This window comes from Dipteris shenzhenensis, chromosome 4, assembly GCF_047967505.1.
Source record: "Dipteris shenzhenensis isolate YYH24624 ecotype China chromosome 4, Dip_SZ_1.0, whole genome shotgun sequence".
NCBI lineage: Eukaryota > Viridiplantae > Streptophyta > Polypodiopsida > Gleicheniales > Dipteridaceae > Dipteris > Dipteris shenzhenensis.
The window spans coordinates 56,040,481-56,066,919 of NC_141599.1; the positions used below are offsets into that span (position 1 = coordinate 56,040,481).

The 26,439-nt window shown below is 44.2% G+C and overlaps 1 protein-coding gene and 1 pseudogene across 1 annotated transcript; one reads left to right on the forward strand and one right to left on the reverse strand.

Moving 5' to 3' along the window:
* Positions 1–1,530: 1,530 nt before the first annotated feature.
* LOC147903083 (NADH:ubiquinone oxidoreductase, 17.2kDa subunit) lies at positions 1,531–26,019 on the reverse strand. Its single transcript, XM_087373453.1, has 5 exons — positions 25,603–26,019; positions 24,710–24,736; positions 24,467–24,558; positions 24,238–24,347; positions 1,531–2,100 (listed from the first exon to the last, which is right to left on the reverse strand). The coding sequence occupies exons 1-5, from the start codon at positions 25,689–25,691 to the stop codon at positions 1,936–1,938; spliced, it is 483 nt and encodes a 160-aa protein (XP_087229579.1). The 5' UTR covers positions 25,692–26,019; the 3' UTR covers positions 1,531–1,935.
* On the forward strand, positions 2,789–4,871 carry LOC147903084 (uncharacterized; annotated as a pseudogene).
* Positions 26,020–26,439: the final 420 nt, after the last annotated feature.

Sequence of the window (26,439 nt, forward strand, 5' to 3'; positions counted from 1 at the left end):
GGCAATGAACTCGGACCTATGCGACCAGCCACGCTCCTACAAATGGAACGCGTCGTCAGGCCAACCAAGCACTTCCCACCCAATTGTGTCGTGCGGGCCCAAGATAATGACCAACCAACCTCCCGAAATAAGGTCGCCACAACCAACTCTCTACCACGCTAGCATGATGTGCCAAGAGGTGTCTATGTCTATCTGGCCAACAAGCTGCACGACTTCCCAGCAAAAGATTACATGAGCAGCTCGTGCACCAACATCTAGCCACCAAAATCTTTGAGCGGGATAACCCCCCAAGCCAGCCAGCCCCGTCGCCCCTTACGCGCGCACCATCTCGTTGCTATCCAGCTTTTGTACCCGCTCTCTCCAACAGCCCGACAACAAGCAAAGAAGCCCTTCGTGGGCAACCAAGCATTCACCACCTCCAGCTAAGGTCGTGTGAAGCCTTCAAACGTACATCCGCTTATAACCGCGCCCCAGCTCTTCTATGTCGCCCGTCGGCCAACACAGGTGGTTCCCGCCAAATTGGTTTTGAATGGACATGCCAAGTGGCAGCCCACATTTCCATTTCCCCCTTGGTCATTAGTTTGCCCCAAAACCTTCTATGTGGTCACTCCAATGAAAAAACTTGAAATTCATTTGCCCCTTGCCCCCTCTATATGGGGTCCATTCCAATGGCCCAACCTTGGATCCTTGGAGCTTTTCCCCCAACCACAATTTTTACCCCCAAGGCATTAATTGCTAGGAATTCTAGCACACCAAGCAAACCAAGACCTTGCTCCTTGCTTTCCTAGGGTCCTGACCCACATTCAAACCAACATGCACGCGCCAGAAATCATGCCCTCATGACATTTCATGTCCCATCATGTGCCCCATATCTGAGCTTTAGAAAAAATTGTATCAACATTTAAAAGTTTCTATCATTCCTTAAGAGGGTAAAAATTATCAGCTGGCTAGTTGCAAAAAACAGTTCATGCGTACAAATTTTCTTGTCCGTCCTGTGCTACATAATTCGGAGAGTGGCCAAAACTGTTGTGGCATTGAAAAGTCTCCCTCCCTCACGTTGTACATATGCATGAATTAGGGTGGTTAGGAGGCCACACCACTGCATACGCTAGCAATTTGTAAAGGACTCTTGATATCCGCTTTTCAAGATACAACAGCAGAGAAATGAGGATTGTTCACAGCACAACTGAGAGTAGTCAAGAAAAAGAACGTAAAGGAGTCCACACATCCCTCCTCTTTTCAAAAGCAGCAAGAGAACTATGCTAAGTTAGTCAAAGGAAGCACATTCAAGAGAACTACTGAGAATAAATAATGATCCATATATTCACTACTGAGAATAAATAATGATCCATATATTCAAAAACATGCCAATGAAAGTGAGAAAGGACGACAAATGACAGAAAATTAGACACCCCAATATGGAATATGAAAACACCAGTGGGCCAACGCTACGATAGACCAGATCTGCTATGATATACACACCACCCTCTCGGTTCAAAATAGGCAAAAAACCGAAGTGGATGATTACCCTCGAGTGCTCCCTTGTAGTCAACCTTTTAAATACGTCCAATTAGCTCATTAAAATAATCCCCAAAAAAAGAGCAATGAAATCTGCTTCGTGGACAACAGTGACATTTGGAAATTTTGAACAACTCACTAAACTCAGGGGGCGTCAATGCCATTCAAGACCAAATCTGATTATAGATATCATTCAACAACTGGAGTGACCCATTTGCAGCCCTACATGTCAAAACTGGTGCTACTGGAAAGAAATCTAGATTATGAACTGCTGCATACCAATGTGCAAGTATGTCATCATCTAGAAACCCCACAACCAATTTTTTAACAATTGAACAAGATTCATAATTCCATGCAGATTATTCCATGTTATCCTCTACTAGAATGTGCACGACCTGCGCAAGCAATGTACACAGTTTATGGTACATTATGCCGAGCAGAATACCAAGGCTCATATTTCGCCCAGTCCCTTTGGTGTGGGTGCAAAGCATGCCCTTTTGAATGGTAAGTAAACTCCTCCCCAAGTCCTGACAAATTGGGTTTGTGTTCGATCCCATACCTGATAGGTTTCAGCTCTTCAAGCTGTGCAAAAATCATCAAAAATTAACATTAACATTTGATGATGTATCCTTTGAAAAATATTGTTATGGCAATTGCTTGCTTGTGTGAAGTGGTTGACATGTTTACGCAGTTGAGTTATAACTTATTTTCGACTCTTGTAATCCTACAGAAATTTGAACATGCTCTGCAAAGACCTGCCGGTTGGAAACAGACAAACTTACAATAAAAACTCCAGTGGTTTTATACTGTCCTGGACATCATGCTTTGAAGATGGCATATATACATACATACTTCCTTTAAAATACATATATGTCAGATACATAGGCATGCACTGTGCACGCACATGGTGGATCATGTTGGCATCCATTGGAACCAAATCCGTTGGTGAAGTTTGAACCTGAAAAAACAATTTAGTATAAGCACAAAAGTGGTTGCGATAAGCAACCCTTGTGGGTACTGCTAGTGGCGTCTATGCTGCAGAAGTTGCTCCATGAGTATTCTATTTTTCATAACATGGTCAAGGTTACATGATACTGGCTCCATGACATGGGCAATGTATGTGCCCACCCTTGCTGTAAGGGGAAGTCCACAATTGGGAAGAGTACATAGAATATATCTTCCTGCTCGACACCAGCCCTCACCTCCACCTCCCCCTTGCACCCCCCTCCTCCCTCACCTGATCCCACAGCACTCCTCCCATCCCTCCTTCATGGCCTTCAACGAATCTGCTAGCAGCCTGTCTCAAGCCACCAAGCGCCCCATTCATGGGCTGTCTTCCCCTGCCTACTGTGTGCTGATTCTGCCAGAGTTTGCTGGCCCATCAGCTCTCCCCTGGGCTGTAGCAAGGCCTTACACAGGCCTTTCCTAGCCTCCTTCCCATCTAGGACCCAAATGGCCCCTCGCACTGTTCACGTGACTTGACGTCCTCTGATCCATCCAAGGTCATATTACATTCTAACTAGAATGTAACACTCCTTCCCTCTTCAAGCATCAGCCCTCGATGATAAGAATTGGGATTGCTCTCCGTGTTTGGTAAGCTTATTCCTAGGTAGCTTCTGATAAAGAAAATTCCATGCCATTGTAGATATCCTCCAATTTCGAACCTGCTTTCTCCCCAGTCTAGAATTCTTGCCGTTTGCGCTTAGGCTTCTCCCCTATCTCATGTAACATAACAATACCATCAATCAATGAATCAGTACGTTGTAAAAATCTTTCTGACGACGAAGAATGAAACATTTGACGTACCTTGCAACTCTGTGGTAGTTCCAATCTATAGGCCACTTTGCCTATCCTTTTTAAATTAATCATGGCCCACAATAACAGGGTGATAACTTTATGCATGCTCCTGCTAAGTTGCAGGAAACGTAAAAATCTGTGTCTCTTGTGTATGGTGTTTTGAGCAGGGGCATTCTAGCCTCCCTTCCAGTGTTTTAAAGTTTGTTTCTCAGTGGTTCTAACTAGAGGAAGTGGGAAAGTGATGCATTGTGGTTGTGATTAATGTGGATGTCAAGTTAGTTATCGATTACTGCCCTTTAGCTTGCTAGAGGCCGGTTTCGGTGGTTCCGTTCTCGGGACAACCACCATCTTCTCACAGAGGTGAACCCTAGTAGTGCTGGGAAAAGAAAGCCTTTGCTGCATTTTCAATACAGCCACAATGGTGAACTCACCCAATGATCGGGAGGAGGACATCCTTTTGAGTATAAGGCATGGTATGAAGAAGATGAGGAGCAAAATAATGAGGAACAGCATGTTCCCGTCTATATCTCTCTACAATTGTCCCCAAATCATCTGTCTGAGTCCTAGTCAATAACTGAGTTCTCAGTTTGGAAGGTGCTTGCACCTTGGTCTTGTATCTCCTATTTCAAGAAATAAAGTGAGCCTGCGTAAGGGGGGGGGGGGGGGGGGGGGGGGGGGGCCCTAAACCATATTGCAATCTCTTTTCTTGTTGTGAGCAATTGTTAAGCTGTGTAAATCTGAATTCAGCCTCCTCTGCCGTCTCTAAATTACAGCATTTATGTGTGTGGGCAATTTGAAACAGTTTCTATAAAATAAAGCTGTGAGACTCCATTGTCTAAAGTGATAAAAGCACAAAGTAGTTTACAGGCAAAGCAAAAGAAGGCAGCTGATCGTCACCGCAGTGCACTAGTACTTGCAGAGGATGATTAGGTTCTTTTGCATATTGAAAAGACAAGGCTGAAAAATAAGAGGGGCAAAGACCGGTTGTTCCACAAGCTCAGTATGAGATACTATGGGCCTTTTCAAATTTGAGAGAAGATCAATGATGTAGCTTGCAAGTTGAAGCTACCAAATCATTGGAGAATTCCAAATGCTTTCCAAGTAAGTCTTCTCAAGCCTTTCCGTGGGGATGTGCCAAAGGATATGTCTTTTGAGATGCAGCCAAAGGTTGAGGGGGTGGATGAGATCCTAGTTCCAAGGCAGATTTTGGCACATAAGGAAAGGAAAGTCAAAGGTAGGGTTTCCCATCGCTACTTGGTGAAATTTTATAATTATTTACCATTGCATGCAATGTGGCTAGAAGAGGGAGATCTAACAGATACACCTCAATTGTTGCAACTTTACCTGGAAGCATTTCAGCTTGAGAACTTTTGGTTGTGGCTCCTTCGGGCTCAACAAAGCGTAGGTCTGGGGCATTGCCTGATGCTCAAGAGAGGGTAGTACCTCCGTTGCTTTGGTATAGACAGACTCAGATATTTAGAGGTCGCTCAAGTGACATTGTATGTTCACTCGAGGTACTGCTTGCTGACAATATATCTGCCTTGGGACTTCTATGATCAGTGTACTAGTCACTATGATGCAGTTTTTTGCAGTGTATATGGTTTGCTATCCTAGGCTCTGAACAAACAAAAATACTATGCCAGTTTTGTAATACATGTTTTTATGATAATATATTCACATGTATTCAAGTTAATGGATGACCTTGTCACACTTAAATGCAATCGAGGTTGCTTGCTATTTTTCAAGAGAGGTATATGTCACGAGGGCGTGAGTTTTCGAGCTTGTGGGCAAGACCCTAGGAAAATAATGGGCAAGGCCATGGGTGGTTAGGTATGCCTTGGGGGTGAATTTGTTGATTGGTCCAAAGAGGGGGAAAAGGGCCCTAAAGATCTTAGGTTGGACCATTGGTTTGGTCCCAAAGTGCCCCACTAGAGGGGGCATGTGGGCAAATGAAACGTAGGTGCCACGTGGCACCTATTAAACCTCAAAGGCTACATGCATGGCTTACCCGCTATTGGAAGCAACTGGAGGAACATAGCGTGGGCCAGTCAACAAAAGATGAAACAAACTGGGTATTCCGTACGACAGACGATTGGGTCTCAAATTGCGTGCCATCCTCCTCCGTGGAGCTGCACGTTGATAGTACAGGTCTTCATAGGACTGTGTACGCAACTGTGTATGGGTCTTCAAAGGACTGTGTACGGACCTGCAATACGGGTCGTACGGGTTCCAAGCCTGTGTACGTCTTGTAGCAGTACGGACTGTACATGTTCCATGGCTATGTACGGACTGCTGCAGTAACAATTGTATACGGGTTCCCATGCTATTGTACGGGCAAGGTAGGTTGTTGTACCAACAAGATATGCTGCTGTACGGCCAGGATATGCTGTTGTACGGATAGGGTATGAGGATGTACGGGTAGGATAATGCACCATTGAGAATGGGTTGCACAAGCTCGTCTATGAGCTTAGTTGAATGCCCCCAGATAACCAGGACAAGCTGGTTGCTTCCGCTTGATCCTGCTCTTTTGTTGTGAGCTATCTTGGAGAGACTTTGCTTGCAGGGTTCTCCAATTAGTAAAGAAATACCGAGGGTCACCAAGGTTTGGGGCCAATCTATGTCTTTTCTTTTTGAGCAAGAGCATTCTAGCACCCCAATAAGTTAGTTCTTTATTTGCTGAGTGATATAAGTGAGTGTGTTGGCTGGTTAATTGTCTCTTGCAGCCCTCTTGTTGGCCTTGAGGCCAGTTTCAAGCAGTCAGCCTTAAAGCTCTAAAAGTGGCATAGTAATAGAGGCCTCCCCCTCCTCCTCCTAAGCCTCATCATCATGGTCCAGGACCTCATCATCATCCTTATGCTCATAAGCATCTTCTTCTGCATTGCTGTCATCATCCTCATCAAGTCAAAATCCAATATATGATTCGGAGTGCACTCTGGCCTAGGGCTTCAACTCCGCAAGGACGAGAGAAGTAGTGGACACCAATTCTCTTAGACCATGTGCCGAAGGTCTACATGAAAGAGATGCTAGAGCAGTGGTTGGGTCTGGAACAATGTTCCGCCTTCTCTTCGACCTCCCCTTCGCCTGCTCTGCTGCCACCCTCCGCCATCTCTTCCGCCCCCCCGCCATCTCTTCCGTCCCCCGCCATCTCTTCTGCCCCCCTTGCCTTCTCTTCGCCTCCCCCCCCCGCTCCTTCTATTTCCCCCTCGCCTCCTCTTCGCCTTCCCTACCTCCTCCTCCCCGCCTTCTCCACCTCCTTCCCCTCGCCTCTTCGCCCCCTCCACCTTGCCTTCCCCTGCCGCCCAACTACCCCTTTCCCGCTTCCTTCCCCAACTTCTCCCTCAGCCTGTCCTCTTCTCCGCCTCCTCCTCTGACATCTCTCTGCCTCCTCCTGTGACCGTCCTATTCGCTTCTCTATCCGGTTTTTATATTTTCTCTCCCTGTAGCGGGAGCTTTTGTGCTTGTTCCAAGAAAGAAAATCTTGGTGGTGACCCTTGGTCTGCCAGCACCCTCAAATCCCACATCCGTTAAGGTCCTTCTTCTCCAGCCGACAAGCAACAGGTACAGCAAGCAGTTCAGTCCCTCTAGGACAAGGCGATCGTAGGTAGAATTGTGGGCCTCACACCCACAAGGAGACAGGTGCAGAAACTACAAAGAGCCCTTGTTGGATGATCAGTGGACATTTGAGTATAGTACACCTTCTAGGAGAGCCGTTTTCTCTCTCGACTCTTGGATGAGCCCTTGTTGGATGACCACTGGACATTTGAGTATAATACACCTTCTAGGAGAGCCGTTTCCTCTCTAGACTCTTGGATGAGCCCTTTACGAACACGGCTGTATCATTTGCGAGCTCACAGTCCAGCAACTCCTTTTCTTGGATTAGAAAGCACATATATATCAAGCTAGCCACCTGTAAACGGAGGAAATACTTGGATGCCTCTGCCACAAAAAGGAAGAGGAAGGGGCTAGAGGTTACCCCTGTCACACTAAGTGTTAGAGTGAGAGCTTAGAAGTCCTCTCCTGTAAGCCCACCCAATGAGAGCTTGGCTAAAACAACTTGCATATATAGGGGGAGATCCCCTCGGCCATTGGTTCGAAAAGCCCAACCTCAACATGGTGCCCTCCAATAACGCCCAATCCACCTTATTGTAAGCCTTCTCGAAATCCAATGGGAGACTAGGAGAGCCTTGAGGGTTCTAAGAGCTCCTCATCCATGAAGGGGGCCTCTAATTGAGCCGTAATGTTTGGAGTGGGATGCCATCACCAGCGGGGTCTCCTATTTTGCTTGAAAGAGATGTCAGTAGAAGGAAGATTCTTGTGGATGTAACTGCATCTGGCCTACCTTGTCTCTCAATTGTTGAAGTTGCTTGATATAGCCTGCTAGTTCTCCCTGGATGGAATTTTCACCACCTTTTTGGAGAGCCCCTGCCATGGCTATTCTAGATGTACGGAGTGATCCAACATCATTCTACCGAGCAGAATGCTTACCGAAGCCCCTATACATGGCCCAGATGCATATGTAAAATATCTCCAATGTCTCTCGGAGCCTATCAAGTTGATGCTACTCAAAGGAGACACTGAGGCTTTGGGGCAATCCAGAAACCTTGAAGGATAGATCTAGACTTCGACGGCAAAGATAGTTGATCCTACGTGCCCACTCCGAGGAAGGCGTGGCAGCAAAGGACCTCCCAAAATGCAAGAATTTATGTCAAGAAGACAACTATGAACTGACACCAAAAGGGCACTCTTTGTTGGCAACGTGTGAGTGCGGGAACATTGAGGATCCCTACTTGGGTAACCCCAATCCTCAATCCCATCTACACGGCACAACCCACAATGAGCTCACCTTAATTAAACACCTCCAAGACCAAGGTTTGGCCCACCAAGAGGCAACCCTCTCCCCCCCCCCCCAACCCTAACTCTAACCCATTGCTGAGGACTAAATATTTGGGCCATTCATGGAACGAGTAGTCTTTGTCTGAGGATATTTGCAACTGAAAAAACATGTGCTCAAACTAGGTGCATGGGGCAGCTGACGCAATTGGTGCACAATATCCTATGGGCAAGCTTAGACGGCACACAGAATACCTGGGCCAGGGTCCTAGAAGACGCTAATTCTAGTAAAACCGAGTTGGAGAGGAATAAAACAACTATGGCTTCACGTCAACGACGGAATTCAAACTGTCCACAGCTCTCCCTTGTCCACAGCTCTCCCTCACTCTCTCTCTCTGATCATACATTAGGGCCCAGGACAAATTGTCGGGCTGGACCCCCCCGAAGGTCTTTATTACTTTCAGAAAAACTGTTACAAAAGTTCAGCAGGAAGCTGTCTCGTAAGTCTCTCTCCCTTCCATACGTGAAAAGAAAATCCTTCTTTACAAGGGCTTCAAACCCCATTCAAATTGGCAACATGCCACTTGTCTACAATCTAGACTAACTCTTATTACAAGCCACTTAGGGCCATTCTGGAGTCTTCAAAGCTCTCGGTCACACGAACCGCTTCCTAGGTGCTTGTCAGGCTCCCATTTCGCTTAGGAAAAAAAAATAATCCTTCCTAGTACCTGCAACAATTAATTAAAGCGCACCACCATGGTACCCATTAATTGTTAGCGCTTTGCATGCAAATAACACACTGTGGACTAATCCTAGTCACGGTGGGCGTCCCCACTGAACACATGTGCACATCTAAACAAATATATATATATATATATAAATATATATATATATATATATTCTCTGGTTGACCGGAGTCAACACTCTTGATTATAATTAAAGAGCTTCGACCCAAGGTCAAGGCGCCTTAATTATAGCCAAGTCTCTCCAACCGAGGTTGGCACATCTTGGTTAACCGGGGTTAACCCCTCTTGGCGTATGCCAAGTCTTGTTGACCGAAGTCAACACTCTCTGACCATAGTCAGGTTTACTTGACTAGAGTCAAGTATCTTTGACCGTAGTCAATCCTTTGACCATTAAAATAACTCTTTGACCGTAATTAACACATATAAAACTCTTTAATTATGATCAAATAAATGGTCAACTGTACTTTGACTTAGGATATTTACATTGGTGACATCCCCTCAGCTTCTATTCAGTTGACCTCAACTGAAAAGCTTCCTTGTAAACATCCAAAAGCTGTGGATGATCGGATAACATGTCTTCGTCCATCCACTTGGCATCTAATGCCGTATAATTCTTGAATTTTACAAGATACCTGTAAAATTCTTTACCCTGAGGGCCTTTACGTACAGTATGGTACACAATTTGCTCTGGCTGAAGGACTTCCTCCAGCTCATCCACTTCTGGTGGATCTTCTGATACTGGTTCTGTAGGCTCTGGTCCCTGAAATTTCTTTAGAAGACTCACATGGAATGCATTGTGAATCCTCCAATGCTCTGGCAATGCTAATCTGTATGCAACCTCATTTATTCTCTCTGTAACCCTGAAAGGGCCATAATATCTGGGAGATAACTTTGCATACACTTTCTGTTTGCCTTTAAACTTGCGGAGCCTAGCTTTTTCAAACCTTAAAAGTATCCAGTCCCCTTCCTTGAGATCTAGCTGTCTCCTATGTTTATCTGCAGCCCTTTTATGTTTCTCTTGAGACCTTTCAATTGCTGTCCGGACTTGGCTGTAAGCTGTCTGGAGGTCTCTTACAAACTGATCAGCTGCAAATATTTCATCTTTAGTCCTCAATATAGGTGGCAAAATCACCTTCCCATATATGACTTCAAAAGGGGCTTTCCCTGTAGAGCTATGTACTGTATTATTGTAAGCAAACTCTACTAAGGGTAGGTACTTTTCCCGGTCTGAACTCTGGTCACCCACGTAGCATTTCAGCATATCCAAAATGGTAGAATTTGCTACTTCACTTTGACCATCTGTCTGGGGATGGAAAGAAGAAGAAAAATTCAGATTCGTCCCCATGTTATCAAATAAAGCTCTCCAAAATAGACTGGTCATTCTGGGATCTCGATCACTAACAATGGACTTAGGCATACCATGATGTTTAAAGATCTGTGCCATGAACAGCTTAGCCATATGATCTGCCTTTATGGTTTTGCGAACCGGAATGAAATGAGCTTGCTTGCTGAATCTATCAATGATAGTCCAAAACCCATCATTCCCTGACTTTGATCTCGGCAAATCAAAAATAAAGTCCATTGTAATATTTTCCCATGGTGCCTGAGGCACGGGAAGAGGCATAAGTAGGCCAAGTGCCTTCTGTCTATCATACTTCATTTTCTGACACGTAAGGCATTCAGTAACAAACTGATGTATATCTTTCCGCATTCCTGGCCAAAAGAAATACCTCTCTAGTGCTAGAGTTGTTGCTGTAATTCCTCTGTGTCCAGCATAGGGAGGTGCATGGCATTCCCCCAAAATCTTTTTCCTCATCTCCTGGGTGATGCATAGGCAATCATCTTTCATTAAATACCCATCTTTCAGGGAATAGTGACTGGTAGATTGTCCTTCTTGCATCTGCTGTAAAATTTCACCAAAATCAGAATCATGAGCATATTGTTCCCTCATGCCTTCCAAGTCCTGATGATATGCAATAGTTACATTATTGACCTGGGGTCTTCGGGACAAGGCATCTGCCACTCTGTTCCGAATTCCTGGAGTATGGACAATCTGAAAATGATACATTGACAGCATGTTTGCCCATTTCATATGCTTCTCTGAAAGCTTGGTCTGAGTCAAAAAGTATTTCAGACTTTGGTGATCTGTTTTGACAGTAAAATCTGCACCCAAAAGATAATGTTTCCATGTATGGATGGCATGAATTACAGCCAATAACTCTTTCTCATAGATTCCTAAATATCTTTCCGCATCCCGAAGTCGTCTGCTTTCATAGGCTACTACATGACCATTCTGATGCAATGCAGCCCCAACACATTCTCCACAAGCATCGCAATCCACATCAAAAGACTGATACAGATCCGGAACTACCAGAATAGGCTCTGTAGTCAACTTTTCCTTGAGTGTATTGAATGCTTTCTTCTGTGATAATCCCCATGTGAAAGCTGCATTTTTCTTAGTGAGGTCATGTAATGGAGCTGCGATATCAGCAAAGTGTCTGATAAATCTTCTGTAGTAAGAACACAAGCCTAAAAAGCTTCGAACTTCATGCACAGTTTTCAGCTCTGGCCATTCCTGAATGGCACGGATCTTCGCTGGATCCATTTGTATTCCATTCTTGGATATTATATGCCCCAGATAGTGGATTTCTTCCAGGAAGAATTCACTTTTCTTGCTGTTAGCATAGAGCTGATGATTTCTCAGCTCTTGAAACACTATAGCAAGATGTTCTCTGTGGTCTTCCTCTGTCTTAGAAAAAACTAAGATATCATCAAAGAAAGTACCCGTAAAATGCCTGTACTTCCGGAAGATACGATCCATCATTCTATTGAATGTGGCTGGAGCATTTGTCAACCCAAAAGGCATCACTAAGTATTCATACAACCCGAATGTAGTGCGAAATGCTGTCTTGTGCACATCCTGAGGCTGTATCCTCACTTGGTGGTAGCCACTCTTCAAGTCTATCCTGCTGAAAACTGAAGCTCCATTTAGCTGATCCAAGACATCATCAATACGCGGAATAGGGAATCTATTCTTGATGGTCATTTTGTTCAGTGCGCGATAATCGACGCACATACGGAATGAACCATCTTTCTTCTGTACTAACGGTACAGGGGAACAAAAAGGAGACGAGCTGGGCTGAATCAACCCTTTGGACAACAAGTCCTGTACCTGAGCCATAATCTCCTCTCTCTGAGTCGCACTGACTCTATAAGGGGGTCTGTTTGGTGGCTCACTACCAGGCATTAATTCTATCTGATGATCTTCTGGTCTCTCTGGGGGTAACTCCCCTGGTAAAACATCAGAAAAGCAATCTTTAAAGTTTACCAAAAACTGAAACCTATCTTTGTCTGCATCATTCATTTCAGCATGCATATCATTCGCTTTTTCTTTTACGAAAACCATGTACGCAGAAATTGCAGACTTTATTGCTTTACCGCATGAAACATCAGATACAATGGGGATAGTGTCCCCTTTATTCCTGGCAATTACACGCTGATTTTTCCCCCTATGTACAAATTCCAGCACTCTTTCAGGAAGAGTCAACTTCACTGCCTTGCGGTGAAACCAAGGCATCCCGAAAACTACATCATAATGTTTCAGTGGAGAAATGAAGAAGTCTTCCTGATCCACATAACTCTGAATATGAAGACGGAGCTTCCCTATCAAGGGAGTAACTGGCACAGGATTCCCACAAAACATTTGATCGGCATCCAAAGCCCTGCCTAGCTCTTCCGTCTTTATTCCCAGCCTCAGGGCTAGATCCTCTGATATGAAATTATCAGTAGCCCCTGGATCAAATAAAATTAGCACTTGCTGGTCTCTAACTTTGCCCCATGATAGCAGCAATTCTCGTTCTTCTGGGTTCAAAGCATGACCGAGTATATCAGGAATACCCCCCGCCATTGGCTTTTGCGGTCCTCGTGGCTTCTCTGCCTCTTTTCCCTTCGATGATGAAGGCTTTTCTGGGCACTGGGCAGCCACATGCCCCTCTTTACCGCACCTGAAGCATTTCCCATCTCTACGGAATTCCGCTATCTGTTCAGGGGTAAATAGAGATTTGCCCTTATAGGTCTTCGAGAACTGAGTACCCCTCGGCTTCTGAGGCTGAAACCCTTTCTTTTCAGCCTTAGGGGACTCTTTCTTTTCTGATTTTTGAAAATCAGTTTTCTTTTTATCAGCACGTCCTGCATGCAAGGATGGCACTGTAGATGGATCTTGTAGCGGCACAAGACTCGCTACTGAGGCTGAATGCATAAGATCTTGAATATTCTTTGCCCCCAAAGCATTCACTACTGCCTGAATTCTTGGAGTGAGACCTGCTCTGTACTTCCTCATCTGGGTACCTTTGGAGATCTTTTTGAACGGTGCAACCTGCAAATAAGCATCCCAAAACTTTTGGTTGTACCCATCCACTGTATCTCCTGCATCCATGTGCAAGCTGTCCCAGTCTTGAAGAACATGGTCTCTAAACTGTTTAGGCATGAACTGCTGGTAGAAGGCTTTCTTGAAGCCCTTCCACTTTCTTGGGGCTGACCCATCTGTGGTCAGTGCACTCCACCATGCACTAGCCGTTGCTGTCAAGTGTAGGCTGACCATTCTTAACTTGGAGGATTCTGAAAATTTCTCAGTACCGAATGCAGCATCAAACTGTCTGATAAACTGCAATGCTTTGTCTGTATGACCATACTGTCCATTGTAGATCATAAACTTAACAAATTTTCCTCCCTCTTTAAATTCCCTGGTCGCTTTGGAAGATTTTCTCTTCCCAGACTTCTCGTGTTTCCTTCTTTTCCTGGATGGTTTATCTGATAAGGAAGAAGAAGACATAGAAGTCGAACTCGAGGTAGACGGTGATGGACTAGGAGATCGGTGATGACGCCTCGATCTCTTTTTACTATGGGACCGTCTCCTATGAGATCTATGAGATCTCTCTCTCTCAGACTGTACACGAGTGTGCCTCTGGCATTGGCACGTCATATACTGGATTAGGCATAGCCTCTGCTGGAAACAAATGCTGAGCCCTGGGATCCCTTTTAAGATTTTCCAGTTCTTGTATACGAGTGCGTACCATTTGTTCAAATTCTTGTTGAGATTGTGGCACATTCCTCTGTCTTGGATGCACATCCCTATCTTGAGAATCCCACTGGATAGGTGATTGATCCATATTCTGAGATCTGCAGATTTTTTTTTTTTCTCACACTGTGCAAGTAACTAATGCACACTACCTTTGCTTTTCCAACAGAAAAGGTACCTCAACAAGAGGTGTTTTGCATTCACAATCTATGCCAGTACGGGCTGTCAGTTCAAGGCATGTACCCACACAACTGCCAAAGCATCATCAACTATGTTGCCCTTTTCTGGCTGCTGCAGATGGCTTCAAAAGGCATCTGTTTTTCCCTCTTTTTACTGCTCAAAGGCATGCATACTCCTTTTTCTGCAAATCTCTGTTTTCTCTGCTTTTCTCTGGTTTTCTGCTACTTTTCTGACAGTAAAAGTCTGACAGGCAGGAGAAAATTGATAGCCAAAACTGTCTCTGCAACTGTCTTTTTTTTTTTTTTTTTTTTTTGAAAGAACAGTAACCAGATGGAGTAACTGCTAGTTAGTCTAACCAGACTAACTGGTTCTGGTTACACCAACCAAACTGATCTGGTTAGGCCAGATTAACTGGACCAAAGTTGAACTAGCTAGATACTGGTTCAGCTAACCAGAGTTAACTGACTGCGGTTAACTTAACCAGGATTTCACTAACCACGGGTCAACCAACCAGGGTTTAACTTTACCAGGATTAACTTAACCACTGGTCTGCCAGGCTGGCTGCCACGTGTCAGTGCCATGTCAGCATCTGAGCTGTCTGCCACCTGTACTGCGCCACGTCACGTGTCCTGTGCCACGTGTCACTGCCACGTCATCTGGTGCACTGTGTACCTGCTGGCTGCCACGTCAGCATCACGTCAGCGCCACGTGTCAGATCTGCCACGTCATCTTTCTGCAGCTTCAGGAAACGGGGTCTCCTTGACGGGCGATGGCGATGGTAGGCGTACAGCGTTGGCGACTCGCGTAATTATGGCTATGGCTCTGAACTTCGACGAGGGCTGCTCAACGGAACAGATTGCAAAACTGCAATTCAACACAGGCGTCTATAAAGCATAGCCTTGAGCATCGATTGACGATGCGAAACCTTCACGCGGTGACGCCCATCTGTCCGGCTGCTTTTTTTTTTCGTTAGTGCTTTGAATAAAAGCATTTCGTCGATCGTCCGCAGGCCTACCAGCTAGCTCCTCTTAAGCTCCTTTGCTAGAATCGTCACAGCCTTGAGAGGCTATGAGCCTACGCTCTGATACCAATAAAACCGAGTTGGAGAGGAATAAAACAACTATGGCTTCACGTCAACGACGGAATTCAAACTGTCCACAGCTCTCCCTTGTCCACAGCTCTCCCTCACTCTCTCTCTCTGATCATACATTAGGGCCCAGGACAAATTGTCGGGCTGGACCCCCCCGAAGGTCTTTATTACTTTCAGAAAAACTGTTACAAAAGTTCAGCAGGAAGCTGTCTCGTAAGTCTCTCTCCCTTCCATACGTGAAAAGAAAATCCTTCTTTACAAGGGCTTCAAACCCCATTCAAATTGGCAACATGCCACTTGTCTACAATCTAGACTAACTCTTATTACAAGCCACTTAGGGCCATTCTGGAGTCTTCAAAGCTCTCGGTCACACGAACCGCTTCCTAGGTGCTTGTCAGGCTCCCATTTCGCTTAGGAAAAAAAAATAATCCTTCCTAGTACCTGCAACAATTAATTAAAGCGCACCACCATGGTACCCATTAATTGTTAGCGCTTTGCATGCAAATAACACACTGTGGACTAATCCTAGTCACGGTGGGCGTCCCCACTGAACACATGTGCACATCTAAACAAATATATATATATATATATAAATATATATATATATATATATTTTCTCTGGTTGACCGGAGTCAACACTCTTGATTATAATTAAAGAGCTTCGACCCAAGGTCAAGGCGCCTTAATTATAGCCAAGTCTCTCCAACCGAGGTTGGCACATCTTGGTTAACCGGGGTTAACCCCTCTTGGCGTATGCCAAGTCTTGTTGACCGAAGTCAACACTCTTTGACCATAGTCAGGTTTACTTGACTAGAGTCAAGTATCTTTGACCGTAGTCAATCCTTTGACCATTAAAATAACTCTTTGACCGTAATTAACACATATAAAACTCTTTAATTATGAAATGGTCAACTGTACTTTGACTTAGGATATTTACATTGGTGACATCTAGCCCAAATAGGAAGAGGGCTTGGTTATCATCGATCCAAAGATGTAGAGCAGAGCCATCTTGGGGAAGCCCATTCGCACGGGTCTAGTTCCAAGCTCTAAGCTGAAACCGGCCTTCAGTTTCCTAAAGGGCAGTAGACCATAACTCGCATTGCATATTCATTATTCACAGCCACATTGTATCATTTCCAACCGCTTAACTTTAAACAATACCACTTAGAAACAACTCGAGAAATAACTGGATGGAGGCTAGCGTGCCCCTGCTCAATAAAACCAAGTACAAGACACCACACTGGCCCCAAACACTTGGCGCCCCTTCCGGTATTTATTTATTTCTTTAGGAATGAAATTGGTACATACAACAAGGGTTCAACCTTGCACTGTTCCTCTGCAAATCCTCTACTTGTCTTCAAGGCATCTAATCCCAATGCACCACTAGAATTCCCACTGGCAAGGCATATTCAGGCATTCACTTCTCATCTGACACAACTTAGAGGCATTCAAGCATCCAAACTGAGGTTAAGGCAGCCTCAAGGCTATCACATGCATCCACACTGTCCTTAGGCCTTCCACAGGATCACCCTTGCCTTTGAGTTCTCCTAAGAGAAGGTGCCAAAAGCAGCAGGGAAAGTTCCTCCTGCAGCCTGCACTAGTTCAAAACAGCTCTAGAACAGCTCCAGAAGCCACCACGCAGCCAAAAACATGTGCACAAAGGTCCAGCACAGCAAAAGACAACCCCAGGCACCTGCTGGAGGCACCTGAACACGCCTGTACGGATTCCGTACAGCCGTACGGACGTCCGTACAACTTAAAGGATTGCGGTCATGGTCGACGTTTGCGTTAGATGGATCACGAGATAAGCCTATCTCAAAGAAGTAGTCATCCATCCTCTAGTACACACTCTCGAGGCATGTTTCAGCCTGTAAAAGGCCCTGCGAGGTTAGCATGCCTTCTTTTCTTCTCCCAAATGCTAGAAGCCTTCTGGATGTTGAACATAAACTTTCTCTTGAAGCTCTCCATTCAAAAAAGTAGATTGGCCGCTAATGGTGGGAAGCCAATGCTATGGCCATGCATATGGTACTCATCCTGCTATAGGAGCAAATCTTTCCCATAATCAACTTCCTCGACCCGCACCTAGCCTTTAACAAGTCTTGCTTTGTACTTTTCCAAGGTCCCATCGGATTTGTACTTGGCACAATAAACCCACTTGGTTCCCATGATCTTCCTCTTTCGTGGCCTATTAGAAAGGTCGCATGCAAGGTTCTTCAAAATGAACTCCATTTCTACCTCCATGACAACCTCCAAATTTGCAAATTTCCTTTGCTTCCTCAAAGGTCCTTGGTTCCACAATCTTACCACAGAGGAGTTTTCCCCGAAATCGCCTTGGTCTCTATCATGTCCCAGGTGAACTACCACATGGACTATTCTACCCCCAAAAAATCTGGGAAGCTTCTTCCGTCTCAGCATACATAGCCCCATCCTTGTGATAACTCAATTCTTCCTCTCTGCCATTGTGTTTTGTTAGGGCATGTGTGCTCGATTCTTCCTCTCTGCCACCCTGTTTTGTTGAACATGTGTCGAGTGGTCAACTATCTCCTCTTGATTCCTTCTTTCTTGTAGTAGGCATTGAAAGCCTCTAAGGTGAACTCTCTCCCCTTGTCCATTCGGAATGTTTTTTCTTTCCCAACTCTTTCTCAAGTTTGGCCTTCCATTCCTTAAACTTATTAAATGCCTAAGTTTCCATTGCAATACAATAGACCCATGGCATTCTATTGAAATCATCAATAAAAGTAAGATAATACCCAGCTCCTAAGAATGATGTGGTAGACATCTTTCCACATATCTCAAAGTGAACCATAGCTCCAGCGAAACCTTGGCTCTTTGTGTAGCCTCCCAACGTTGCTTGCCCTCCCCGCAAGCCTAATAGACCTCTGCACTGTGTACAATGTGTTCCCACAAGCTAGATGTTGGGTTTGACCGCATCTGCAACGGTTCCAGTATCATGGAGAGTGCCTCTGAAACCAGCCTTTAGTTTCCTAAAGGGCAGTAGACCATAACTTGCATTGCATATTCATTATTCACAGCCACATTGTATCATTTCCAACCGCTTAACTTTAAACAATACCACTTAGAAACAACTTGAGAAATAACTGGATGGAGGCTAGAGTGCCCCTGCTCAATGGAACCAAGTACAAGACACCACACTGGCCCCAAACACTTGGCGCCCCTTCCGGTATTTATTTATTTCTTTAGGAATGAAATTGGTACATACAAAAAATGCAATGTTTGAAATGGTGTTTTTTGCACACGTTTTCAAACTTTTGCAAAAATCATGCAAGCACTATAGTTGCAACTATGTGGGCCACTTTTACCTCCAATTAGGAAGTTTTTCCCCTTAGCTTTCGGTCCTTATGCTTTCTTCTGCTCTCCACAATTATTTAATTCTACTCTGATCTCTATCTTCCTCTACCCCAAAACCTTTCATGTTGGTATCAGAGCCTTGCTCCTCTATGAGCTCAAGCTAGTCTTGTAGGTCTCTAGCAAAACGTCTGCGCTTGACAAGTGACGACGGGAGTCGACTTGATGGGATAAACGTGGAACTGGCTTCTGGTGGTTGATGCAACCATTTGTACGAGGCCCGGGCAATATACACAAACTAAAGCTGCCTGCTCACTTCGTCATCCTCATTCAAGACGCCATAGACCAGCTCCATCGCTTCAACCGCTTGCCTGCTATATGCCCAAGCTTCGCCATCGCTTTGGCATTGCAACTCACGCTCACCTGTTTGATCAGCCCATTCTTGAACTCATTGATCGTGTTTCTCAAACGACCATACTATTCAAGTGTCATCCATCCTCAGAAGATCGTACTACTCCAAGAACAACACTCTATTCATATATGTAAAGCACCAAACCGTACCTATTCAAATCAGTTCAAATCCCATACTGCAACTTCCCTTCAACAGCTGCTTCTAGCTACATACTACACATGCGCCACCGTACTGTTTTGGTTCGCACCCCATACAGAGTCATCCATACAGCGTAAAAAAGTACGTACATATCTGCAAATTCAGATCTACCGAACAGTAAATTCTGGCCGTACAATTCCATCAAGGCATCTGCAATGTGCATTGGCAAAAAATTTGGGGCTTTTGCAAAGTTGTGGCCCATGTGGAGATTTAGGTCATTTTGCAAAAATTTAGACTCAATTTTGAGTTAGCATTTTGGGGCTTGTGCAGCAAGTAAGTCTTGCTCCCAAATTTACATGTCGTATTGCAAAATTTGCAAAGAGATTCTAGTGCATTTGTAGGTTGTTTTTTTTACTTTTAGATTAAAATGGCACAGAATGCAAATGACCCAAGAGGATAGTACCAACTCGTCTGTGTGGACCTTTATGGTCCAAAAACCCAAAAGCCTGTGGAGTTATATCACTGGGGACAACGTTGCAGATCTTTTTACCAAGGTAATAGCTAAAGAAAAATTTGAAGCTTTCCCCAAGGATTCCTTGTGGTGATTGATCTACTTTCCTGTACATGTTCACATTGTCACTGCAAGGGGACTTGTTGGGTATTGAGTGGTTGGTGTGCACACCCTGTAACATGCAAAAGTTATCCAATCGTGTAATCATAGCAAGACCTTCAAACCTTTAGCAAGGAATTAGCGTTATGCACCATAGAGAGAGAAAGGACATGAGGGTAGAGAGAGAATGGAGTCAACAACTGATTGGGTCCTTGAATCCACTGAGGGCCCCCTCCCCCAATCAAGGGAGAATTTACTTTATACTTGGAGAACTGAAAGATACAAATAACACTCTTCGAGAAAGCACAAAAAACGCGCTTCTGAAGAGTACACTATGCACACATTGCAGACCCAAAGACCTAAGACACAACTCCAACCAATACCGAGATCTTGATACTGGTGGCGGGGCTAATAGATCCAATACATTGGCGACAAAAGAAGGGGGTGCTTTCGCAACCTTTTCGACAAGCCACTTAGGACAACCCTTCTTGCCGAGCCCGGCGATGTGGTAGCAATGAAAGCAACGATATTCTTAGTGGTAGCGCTTCTTTTTCGTCGGGCCGTAGATAGCCTCCCGTAATGTCTACTTTAGCCTTCTCATCTGGAGTCATCACAAGCTTGGACTCCTTTTTCCGATCAGAAGCCTAGCCATCTTATTTTTGGAACTGGTTGTCCTTCTTCTGATCCTTATCCGCTGTGTTGGTTGACTGTTGCGGGGATTTGGAATCGTTTTGGACCTGCTTGGCCTTTTCCCCGTTCAACATCATTTCTTGATTATGGGCGAGAGTCAACACCCGCTCATAATCGGGTGGGTCGAAGTTCTGGACAGAAAAACGGATGTTAGTATCCAATCTCCAAATGAATTGTTTAATCTTATCGCTTTCAGACACACCCAATCCCTGTGCCAATGTGATGACCTTGTTACTGTAAGACAACAAAGATAAACCATTTTGGGAGAGACGAGAGAACAAATCCTCCAAGTTAAGCAAATACTGCGGCGGTAGAAAACGGGCTTTGAGATCGGTAACAAACGTTGCTCAAACAAAATTGGTCTTAAAAGTTGTTGTGTCAGTATGCTTACTAGCCCAATGTTGCCACCAGGGGCTGCTAGGTGGACTTTGTCTTGTTCATCTTGAATTCGCGCTAACGGAAAATGAGCGACAAACTGATGAATAAACTGAAGGATAGCTGAGTGGCACACTTACCATCATACTAAACAAAATTTGGTGTGGATCGAGTGAGTGGTGTTACCTTTGTCGATGACGAGGCTATGGTGGTGACTAGTTTTTATTCCCTCTCTGCCTAGATGAGCTCTACGCGTCGCAGTGCCTCCTCATTTTTGTGTTCCTCATGCATCAACAAGAGCAGTTTTTCAAAATCTGTGGTTCCTCTTTCTTACAACGGCTTTCTTCCTCCTTTTTCTTCAAGACATTGTTTTGTCTGGTCCAGCTATCTTCTGCTTTCTTTCAACTGTGCTGCATGTTCTTCGAGTTGTTGTAGGAGGACCCAATTCTGCTCCAAAAGATTCTTCATCTTCTCTTGAGCACCAGGCAGAAGCGTATCTTTTAAGTTGTCTTTCTCCTCTTCGTAGTCTTCAAATCTGACATCTTTCCCCGAACCTTCCACGGCGCTTGGTTGTGTGTCCTTTCCGGATCTCAACACAACCATACACTTGCAGTAGTCAAGTTGGATACAGACCAAAGCTCTGATACCAATATAATAGACCAAAGCTCTAATACCAATATAACATGCAACAATTATCTGATCGTGTAATCACAGCAAGACCTTCTTTAAACCTTTAGCGAGGAATTAGCGTCATGCACCAAAGAGTGAGAAAGGAGATGAGGGTAGATAGAGAATAGAGTCGACAACTGATTGGGTCCCTGTACCCACTGAGAGCCCCCTCCCCCAATCAGGGGAGAATTTGTTTTATACTTGGACAATTGAAAGATACAAATAACACTCTTGGAGAGAGCACGGAAAACACGCTTCTGAAGAGTACACTATGCACACATATTGCAGACCCAAAGACTGAGAGGCAACTTCAACCAGTACCGAGATCTTGATGTTGTCCACACTGACGATGTAGGGCACTTCTGCAAGGGTGAGAGAGTGAAAGCTAGGAGTAATAGAATCAAGTGAGAGCTGAGATATGACTGCAATATAGAGCTAAGAAGTGAGCTGTGCAAAACTATAAAAGAGAACTGTAAAGAGCTGCTGAAACAGTAACCAAACCTTACTCCGTTTGCTGGTCCGAATCCTAAACTATGGTGCTGCGTATACACCTTCCAGACAGGCATAACTGAGGGCCAAAAGCTAAGGCTGATCAGGGGCTGGTTGGTTGGGCCCTTGGCCCCATAAAAGGGAGGGGTGCAGGGCAGCCTATAAAGGCAGCCCTTCCCCAGCCCATAAGGGCTCCTATCCTATGCTGAACGTAGACCTACCTAGAATCCTAAGATGGAAACACTACCCTACTGTCCTCCAGTGGGTACCCATGAACAAGGACTAACTATCTGACTTGACCTAAGGCTGAGAGACTGACCTACATAGCTTGTGCCTGACTCTCCCTGGACAAGGGCTCACAAAGAGGTCACAGCATACGACAAAATCTCCTATTAGGGAACTATAATGCACTTGTCAATGTAGCCAGTGTGTCACCCTGCACCCTAGTGCCCCTAGGGGTGCATGTGACACACCCCTTGGGACACTTTGTCCCTCCAATTAGCAGGGTTTTTAGATGTTTATGTTACACACTTGGAGTTGTACATCATAACCTTTTGACATATCGTAACAGCACTACAGCTTTCTTGTGCTCTCCTCTATCTTTCTCTACCTCAAAACCTTACAAGCAAAATGCAAGTCGTGAATCTTGCAAACAATCTGCTTGAACACGTACATAGGCTGTGTGGTAAACCACAATTTGCATACAAGAAAATTGCGATGCAGCGATTTGTTTGACCTGTAGGGAGTAAATAACACATGCCCCTTTTTTACCAATACAGGCAGCAAGTGGCCAATCAAGGGATAGAGCTCAGATAAGTACCTAGGTTCAAATTGTCAACGTTGAAGTTGTGATTCCTCCAAACTGTTAGCTTGTTGTCCAGTGTTGCAATTAAATTTTCACCTCTGGCCTGTGATGCAGCTGAACGTGTGATCTGCAGCCTCCAGCCCGCTTTAGGAGTTTATGCAGTGAAACTTGCTGCAAAGCATGTTATGTCTCACCAAATCATTGGATTTTGCTGTGGGCAGGATCCCAATTTGTTGGAAATCATTACCATCTTAAGTTGTGAGTTAAACACTATTCTTAAGTGTTCGTGATGCTCAGTAATACTTTTACTGAATACCAGAATATCGTCAATAAAGTATACTAAAAACCATAACTTCTGCACGCATGGTAAGGACTAGCAGGGAGGAGAGCAAAACCCTTCATATATTTGTCGTGTTCTCCGCCCAGGATCCCTGTCTGCACCAGCCTGTACTTCCATTAAGTAACACACTCAATCTCAATAGGAAGCAATCCCTACAAACGGCTTCTGCCTCGCTCCACGGCGCCTCTTGCATAGCAGCGCTTCTTCATGAGGAATTATCAATAACAAATAAGAAACACACCCTCCCTGCAATCACTTTCTACAACTCAAGGCTCATTGAATGCCACATTAGCAAAGCGCTCTACTGTCTCATGTAGTAGAAACCTTTCCTCCTTAGTGTTTCAAGGATTCCTTCTCACTTGCTGTTTTTACATTCATTTGCCAATCTTTTGCCCTTTTAATGTATCCGATTACAAGCCTTCCAAGAGGTCACCGCCAAACTCTCAAATTATTGCCAAATAATTTTGACTACGATAGTAAGAGCATCCTCTACTCTCTCTACAAGTTTTTGGACCTCAAATATTAATCATTTGAACATATTATCACCATATCTAGCTAATATCAAGACTCAGGGCAAAATTCAACCAACCTTTTGTCTCCTTCAATACAACACTTTGTTCTAAGAGACAAAGATGCATAAAACAAGTATGCACGTGGCTCTTACTCCAAAAAAGGTCTAGGATATACAGTAGAAAACACAAAAACTATTTACAATCGACAACAAAAGAGATGCAGCAATACATACAACTGCTGCCGCAGTGTTTTTGACAGTATCGTGATCTATAAACGCAATGTTTTCTAGCCGGATCTGCTCTATAACATTCTCACTCTCAATTTCATTGTTTGTAACATAGTTGAAAGACCAATCCCAAGCAATGAGACGTGACCCTTACGGCGACAATCTAGAGGGGGTGCATCCCATTAAGAGGGTGAAATTCCCAATCAGTCCCACCTTCTCATTTAATCTAAGTCCCTTTGAGTACTAGCAACTCAAAGAATAGATCCTTATTATTTGTACGTGTGTTTCTACATGGAAGGGGGCAGAGTCCACAATAGTTCGGTCACCAAAGAACTGAAAAGCTTAGAAAAAACAAGCAATTTGGCGCTTTGTTATGATAAAAAAGTATTTGATCCACTTAGTTACTAGTATTTAAATGACCATTACCTGCTCAGGTGTATGATCGGTCACATAATGTAGCCATCCATGCCACTCTGGTGGCACAGATGACGCATTATAGTTTTTTATGTCAGCATAATCAACCCACCTGTGTCGTCCTGTAAACCAACCAAAGCAAGTTACATAAAGTTTAGAAGAAGGACTTCTTTAACAACATCACAATCCTAATCTGAGTCTTTGAAATGCAAAAGCAATAATAAAAGACATTCCTGCCTACCAAACTGCGTGTTGATTACTTTCTCGTAATACTTGTTCCCAAACTTGTCAATTCCAACAAGCCGAGCTCCCTGACTGTGCAGCTTGGTCTCCCTTTCAAATAAAACCAACTTCAGCATATATGCTCCAAAATTACCACTTCTAAGCTCCAAGGCCCAGAACTTTCCCAACAATTCCCTCCCAGCTTGCCTACTTTGGAACAACTAAATATCTATTCATACAAAGCAAGTTTTGATTTACTCACATCAAGTTCCCATCTATAATGGCTGCCCTGCAAATGTCCAAAAGAAACATTAGCCCCTTCATCAATTTGACTGATCAATCTGACTAAAATTTAAAAAATCACAAATAAGAAAGGCTTTGGTTATTGCATAAGTTGACATAGTTTTTGTTTTCAAGTTACTGTACTCAGCCACGATGAGGCGCTGCAACAAACAATAGTGCAGGAAACTCACTTGGAGAGAGGTCGTGAAGAACCAAAGTAGCAGAGAGCCTATGATATAGAAGAATATCATAGACGATCAAGTCTATAAAATTTTGAAAGGCGGAGCAAAACCAGTAGGAAAAGGAATCTCAAAGTGAGAAACAGAATTTTCCTTTAACAATCCGCCTAGCGGAGAGATTGAGGTCTACATCAGGTCTGTGTCTCAAATGGACAACAAACTAAATACCGTCCTTGCTAAAGATCGTTAAAAGGTTGCAGCTGCGCTTGTAAATTTGCAGGTGATGGGTTTTAAATCTGAAAGATTAAAGGGTCCTCCTCCTCCAACTGTGAAGCCTCAACGGCGTTGGTGTCATGGTTGTGGCGTTCTACGTTAAAAAGTGTAAATACTGAAAGGTCATTAAGCCAAAATTGTCGCTGCTATAGTAGATCCCCTAGCCCATATCTCTCTTCACCTACCTCATAACCGAAGATCCTTCGAAAAAAGAAGCATGGCCTCAATTCCAAATATCAGAAAAGAGGCAAAATGGGCATGGCTCTTCGCTCGAATCGGGCATCTCTCGTAAAACTGGGGCACAAAATGATAGTTCGAGGGAGCAAGATAGACCCAAGGAAACCCCCCCTTGCAAATTTGATGTGCACAAAACGAGAACAGTCACAGATATAATGTGACGAGAGCGATGAGGGCAACTTACAGGGCCTCAGGTGCAGCATCGCGCACAGCCCGGATCAAGCCCTTCGCTTTCACTGCGTTGAAGGCAGAGCGCAACAACTCCAACGCCATAGAAGTGCAGGGCGGCAGCACTAACAATACATGAGATTCTTTTGTAGAATGTCAATCTTTTAGAGAAAATGTAAGTTATGTGGGCAAAATCTTTAACCTGTTAACCACGGACACACGAGCGAAAAAATTTGAGGACACTTGGCAGCTTGGAAGAGGAGCTTGCCACATGTCACAAAGAACTCAGAGCTCTTCAATGGAGTCTTGAGTCTTGAAGAGGGGAGGACGTGGAAAGACAAGAGGTAGGCTTTGAGTAGGGACGAGGTGGAAAAACAAGAGGCAACTTTGCGAGGAAGGAGAAGATAGAAGGTCAATGGAATGGAAGAGATGGAAGTTCACCTTTGGGAGTAAGGAGGAGATGGAAGGTCTCTGAGCCATGGGTCAAGACTTAGCCAAAATTTCAAAAGCCAATCCAAGTACTTAAGGAGGGGGAAAATTTTATTGTGAGCTTTTTAATGCGAGCTTTTTTGGAAATTTATCAAAGTTTGTGAGCTTTTTTAGAGTCCCATAAAAAAAGACCTACTAATCAAAAAATAACAAAGTAATTACTTATCCTGTATCTATGGATTTATCCTAGGAAATACCAAAGCAATTAGCAATTCTATGGACTAAAAAAGACAAAGCTATTAATCCAAGTAATTTATATTGCAAGTCAGTAATAAATGATATCATATATAAAAATGAGCCATCACAATACCAACAAATATGTATTATGCATTCAAGTCTATGGATTGTTGCTAAGGCAACAAAG

Coding starts and splice junctions, on each gene's coding strand:
- LOC147903083 (XM_087373453.1), bottom strand. CDS start 25,691: ATGGCGTTGGAGTTGTTGCGCTCTGCCTTCAACGCAGTGAAAGCGAAG. Junction 24,559..24,709: donor ATTATAGATGGGAACTTGAT/GTGAGTAAATCA, acceptor TTTATTTGAAAG/GGAGACCAAGCTGCACAGTC. Junction 24,348..24,466: donor AGTAATCAACACGCAGTTTG/GTAGGCAGGAAT, acceptor GTTGGTTTACAG/GACGACACAGGTGGGTTGAT.